The following is a 5,862-nucleotide window of genomic DNA, read 5'->3' on the forward strand; positions in this document are numbered from 1 at the left end:
CGACGGCGGCGCGCCCCCGAGCCGCGAGGCGGCGGCGCCCGCCGAGACGCCCGCGCCGGCGCCGCCGCGCGCGGACGCGGACGGCGCCGACGACGACGCGGGCTTTGTCGTCCGCGACGAGTCCAAGGCCGCGAAGAACGACGCCATCCTCGCGCAGGCGCTCGCCGAGGCCGGCGGGCGGCGCCAGGCGCGGAGCGCGCGCCACGGCGGCGGCGCGCCCCAGCTCTTCCAGTTCCCGCTCTGGGCGCCGCAGGGGGCCGGCGGCGGCGACGCGCGCGCGCCGCCGGACTGGGCGCAGCAGGCGCCGCGGGCCGGCGGCGAGGACCCGCCGGCGATGCCGGACTGGGCCAAGGCGTCGCTCGCGCGCGGCGCGACGATCTTCTTCCCCGACGGCGCGCCCGGCGACGCGTCCGCGCCTAAAGACGCGCTCAAGGCGCCGCGGCCCTACGAGTTCCCGCTCTGGAAGAAGCCGGCGCAACCGGACGACGCGCCCACCGTGGCGACGGGCGGCCTGAGCACGGGGGGGACGGTGGCGACGGGCGGCCTGAGCACGGGGGGCGCGCCGCCCGGTGACGAGTTGGCCGCCGCGGAGGTCGCCGACGACTGCTCCGTGGGCTCCGAGCGCAGCGCGGCGCTCTCCGAGGCCGGCTCCGTGTCCACGGTCGCGACGGCGTTGCCCGTGGCGCCCATCGCCGTCGACCTCGCGACGTCCGGCACCTACCGGCCCGAGCCCGCGGCCGACGACGCGCGCGCGACCGCCGCGGTGTCGCCCGACCGCGACGCGGACTCCGTGCGCACCTTCGACTCGCCGGCCGTGCTCCGGGGCCCGGCGCCGTCGGCGAGCCCGCAGCACCGCGCACCGGACGCGGACGCGCCCCCGCGGCCCGCCGTCGCGAGGCAACTCTCCGCGAGCCTCCCCGCGCGGCCGCGGAGCCTCCACCCGTCCGTGGCCCTGAACGCGCCGCGGAAGGAGCGCAAGGCCGGCGCCTGGGACCAGGCGACGCCGCGGCCGCCGCCCGAGGCCGTGGCTACGCCCCAGCCCATGCACTGGCGCCGCGGCGAGCAGCTGGGCGAGGGCACCTTCGGGAAGGTCTATCTGGCGCTCAACGAGCGGAACGGCGAGCTCTTCGCGTGCAAGCGCATCGGCCTCGCGCCGGACGCGGGCGCGGCGGAGCTCCACGAGCTCGAGTCCGAGATCCGGCTGCTCAAGACCATCGACCACAAGCACGTCGTCCGCTACCTCGGCACGGAGCTCCGGCGGAGCGAGGGGCTCATGTACCTGTTCCTCGAGTACGTGCCCGGCGGCTCCATCGCGTCCATGCTCGCCCAGTTCGGCGTCTTCTCCGAGGTGCTCATCCGCATCTACGTCACCCAGATCCTGCGCGGCGTGCGCTACCTCCACGACCGGAAGATCGTCCACCGCGACATCAAGGGCGGCAACGTCCTCGTCAACGACTCGGGCGTCGCGAAGCTCGCGGACTTCGGGTGCTCCAAGCAGCTCCAGGGCATGCGCACGGGCACGCTCGAGCAGTCCCTGCAGGCCATCCAGGGGTCCGTGCCCTGGATGGCGCCCGAGGTCATCAAGCAGAGCGGCCACGGCCGCGGCGCGGACGTCTGGTCCGTGGGCGCGACGGTCATCGAGATGGCGACGGCGAAGCACCCCTGGCCCAAGTTCTCCAACAACCTCACGGCCCTCTTCCAGATCGCCACGTCCACGGAGCCGCCGCCCTGCCCGGACTCGCTCTCGCCCGCGGCGAAGGCCTTCATCGACCGGTGCCTCCAGATCGACCCCAAGGACCGGGCGACGGCCAAGGAGCTCCTCGCCGACGACTTCGTCATGAATTCGCCATAACGCCGCTCGTTGTTCTCCTAGGAGGGGCCGGGCGGCGGCGCCGCCGCGGCGCGCCGCGCGCGCGCGGCCTCGGCCGCCGCGGCGGAGTCGCGCGCGAAGTCGTCGCGGCGGTCGCGGTCGAACGCCGGCGGCGAACTCGCGGCCGGCGCGCGCGGCGGCGGCGGCGCGTCGCGGGCATCCGGCGCGCTCCGCGCGCGCCGCCGCTCCGCGGCGAGCGGGTTCGGCACGTCGCCCGGGGGCGGCGCCCCGGGCTCGTCCGCGGGCTCCTCGTCCGCGGGCTCCTCGTCCGCGGGGTCCTCCGGCGCGGGGCCCTCCTCGACCCGCGGCGACGTCCGCGGCGCGCCCCGCAGGGGGTTCGAGAGCCGGAACGAGAGGCTCGCGGTCTGGAAAAATCCCCCGAAGCTCGAGGGCCGCGGCTCGAGCTCCGGCTCCGGCGCCGCCTCCTCGTCCGCGAAGCGGACCCGGCGCTCCGAGGGGTCCTTGCGAACCTTCGGCCGCGCGGACGTGAGCTCGGTCGTGCGCCCGCCGTCGTCGTCGTCGTCGCCGCGCGGGACGCCGCCGCCGGGCCCGTAGATCAGCGAGCAGCCGACGAAGGGCTGGTCGAGGCTGTAGAGGATCGTTCCGCTATTGACCACCATGTCCCTAGCGCGCATGACGGTGACGATGTCTCGTTATTTCACCACCCGAAAGCTCTCGAAAATCGTCGGACGCCGGCGAGCGCAGCGGATTCAGGATCGCGAACGACGTCAGCACCTGCTCGTAGATCTCGCCGCCGTAGGTCCAGAGGTAGGGCTCGAGGATGATCGCCAGGATCAGCAGGAACGACGACACGACGGAGACGACGACGGCCCGCCGGCTCCGCGCGATGACGGCCTCGAGGCGGACGACCGTGGTGCCCGCGGGCGCCTGACCCGGGCCGTGGCTCACGCGCTTCTGGATGGGGACCAGGAAGATCCAGAGCAGGATCGTGGAGATGACGACGATCTGGAGGTAGGAGCACGCGTAGGACACGTAGAGTAGCGTCGATCGCTTGTAGTAGCAGTAGCCGCGGTGGTGCGTCGAGATCATGCTGAACGTGATGCTGAACTGCGACACGCCGAAGAATAGGATGACGTACTTGGCCAGCGTGCCCCGCCAGTCCGCGGCCGCGCGGAAGCCGACGACGACGAGGAAGCGGACGTAGTAATACGAGAACAATAACGCGAACGCCAGCACCTGGGCAGCAAAAGAGTGATTCAACGTCGCTTCAATGTGAGTGTTCCGCGCGCTCGCGTTCCAAAAACAGCATCCACGCTTCGAGACCGTTCCGAGAGATGATCGCTCGTCCAAAAGTCAGCCAAAACGAGTGGAAAACGGCCGAGATATGAGCCTTTGAAGTTGGGAATTTCGCTCTCTTTTGCTGCCCTGGGCGTCGCGTAGAGGAAATACAGCGACGCGAGCCAGACGTCGCAGGCCGCGCGGTTCAGGAGCCAGGGCCGCCGCGTCGCCAGCACCTGCAGCGACCAGGCCAGCTGCAGGAGGTTCATGGCCACGTAGATGCCGTGGATCGACAGCAGGAACACGTTGCTCCACCGCGCCATCCGAGACGCGAAGGACTGGCCGCTGAGCGACGCGCGCCGTCGCTTGCCGTAGATGGAGCGGGCATGATTGACGATCCAGCCCGAGTTGACGACGAGGACCCAGGAAGTAATTGAGTAATATAGGCAGAGCACGAGGTATTCTTTGTGCTGGGAGGTCGTCGTCTGCACCATGGTCGGGGCTGCCGCCTCCTAGGCTGCCGGAGACGACGGCGCCGCGCTGCGCTGCGGGCGCCGAGTCGTGCCGAGCCGCGCTGCGCTGCGGGCGCCGAGTCGTGCCGAGCCGCGCTGCGCTGCGGGCGCCGAGTCGTGCCGAGCCGCGCGGCTGGCTCCGGCGCCGGCAGTCGGGCTGCCTCGGGCGCGCCGCATGGGAGAGCCGGCAGCAACGAAGAGGAAAGCGCAGACGAATCTAATTGCGTTTCCACTCGACTGGGCAGCCGTGGCTGTGGAGATCGAGTGCGGCCGGTCCATCTTCGCGCGGCGCGAAGGGCGGGCAGCCACCCGCGTGCCCCGCGCGCCTTGCTCCTCCGCCCGCGTCCCCCGGCGCCGCGAGTGCCCCCACGATTCGACGACGAAAACGATGCTCAGCTTCTTGGGCTTGTCCACGGAGACGGCGAGCTCCGGCCGCGACGGCCCCGGCCCCGGCGAGGGCGAGGAGCGGAAGCTCGAGGTCGTGTCCGAGGCGCCGGGCCTGAACGGCAAGATCGACGGGGACGACAACCTCGCCGCGCTCCACACGCGCTTCCGCGCGGACCTCGACGCCGCGCCCCTGGACGAGCTCCGGGAAGCCGCGCAGACCGCGGCTTGCGCGAACGTCGGCGTCGAGTCCGCGGGCGGCTGGAAGCTCCACGTACCCGCCAGCGTCTCCTTTTTTTTTCCTTCGAAAACGCGCCGAAATCCCCCCGTGTCGCGTCCAGGCGTCCCTCGCGTTGGCCAAGAGCTCGTCGGCGGCGGAGAACGACCTCAACGTCGGCGGCTGGGCGCCCTTCTCCGGCGTGCCGCGGCGCGACCGGGCCCCGGGCAACGAGGAGGGCAGCGTCTGGGTCGCCTACGACTCGCCCATGAAGAAGCACCTGGACACGCCGCCGAGCCTCCTGCGGCACACGCCGCCGCGGCCGCCGCGGCCGCCGCCGTCGCCCGCGTCGCCCCGGGAGCCGCGGACGCCGCCGCGGCGGCCCCCGCCGGCGTCCGAGTCGTCGCCGACGGAGGGAGGCGACCTGTCGAAGCTCGCGCGGGACCGCTGGGGCGACTGCCGCGTCTTCGACGACGGCGTGCCCGTGCCCTCCCGGTGGTGCGTCGCGGCGGCCGCGCGCGACGCGTTCGACGAGGTCGAGCTGAGCGTGCCCGACGGCGACGACGCCGGGGCGCCGTCGACGCCGACGAAGCGCGCCGGCGCGCCGCGCGCGCCGTCGCCGACGGACCGGACCTGCGCGGTCCACTTCCTCGACGGGTCGCGCGTCGACGTCGACGTGTCGCGCGACGACAAGGCCGTCGACGTCGTCAACGCGCTCGCGGGGCGCCTGGGCATCGCGGCGTCGACGGCCGGCGCGCTCACGCTCTACGTGGCCAAGATCCGCGACGGGTCCGCGTCCATGGACGGCGCGCGCCTCGAGCAGCGCGTGCCGCCGAACGCGCTCATGGCGCCGCTCTGCAGCGACCGCGTGGGCGTCGTCGCCGCCGTGCGCCTCTTCACGGCGCCGCTCCACGAGGCCGCGCTCCGCGCCCTGCGGGGCGGCGACGGCCAGGCCGACGACGGCATCGCGCGGCTCGTGCTGGCGCAGACGGTCGCGAACGTCGCGCGCGGGGCGGGAAACTATGCGACACGACTTCAACATGCAAGTATTCGCACGGTTTTTGACATAGCTGTCTAAAACGAACCCGCCGAGAGAAATCGATCCGTCCAAAAGTCAGCCGAGACGACTTCGATGTGACCGAGCTCGAGAAGTTTTTGCTGGACGGGGCGTTCCACCGGTCGTTTCCTGCCCAGGTCATGCGCGGGTCCTACGCGCTGCTGCCGTCGCTCGAGTGGGGCGACGGCTACGGCGACGGGCCCGAGTCGCCCCCGCGGCCCGGCTCCCTCGAGGACGACCTCGACGACTCGGAGGACGACGACGACGACGACGCGGACCCCTGGGGCGCGCTCGCGGCGACGGCGGACCGCGCGGCGGCGACGCGCGTCCGCGTGGGCGCGCTGCGGCTCTGGTCGCGCGCGCGCGACGTCGCGCGGGGCGGCGGCCGCGGCGCCGGGTCCCTGCCCGCGGAGCGCGAGGCCGAGTTCGCCGCCGCGCGGTCGCTCGTCGGCCGCCACGGGTCCGCGGCGTTCGCGCCGGCGCCCGCGCCGAGCGACGACGCGCTCCTCGCGGACCTGGAGGAGCTGCTCTACGGGCTGGACATGAAGGACGACGGCGCCGGCGACCTGGAGATCGAGGCCGC

The 5,862-nt window shown here is 73.1% G+C and overlaps 1 protein-coding gene across 1 annotated transcript; it reads left to right on the forward strand.

The window, feature by feature from the left end:
- Nucleotides 1-1,042: 1,042 nt before the first annotated feature.
- Nucleotides 1,043-1,852, forward strand: AURANDRAFT_59332 (hypothetical protein; the record flags this gene model as incomplete). Its single annotated transcript, XM_009041447.1, has 1 exon — nucleotides 1,043-1,852. One exon carries the CDS (start codon nucleotides 1,043-1,045, stop codon nucleotides 1,850-1,852), a length of 810 nt encoding a protein of 269 aa, XP_009039695.1.
- Nucleotides 1,853-5,862: the final 4,010 nt, after the last annotated feature.

The sequence above is a fragment of the Aureococcus anophagefferens genome, assembly GCF_000186865.1.
Source record: "Aureococcus anophagefferens unplaced genomic scaffold AURANscaffold_21, whole genome shotgun sequence".
Classification (NCBI taxonomy): domain Eukaryota; class Pelagophyceae; order Pelagomonadales; family Pelagomonadaceae; genus Aureococcus; species Aureococcus anophagefferens.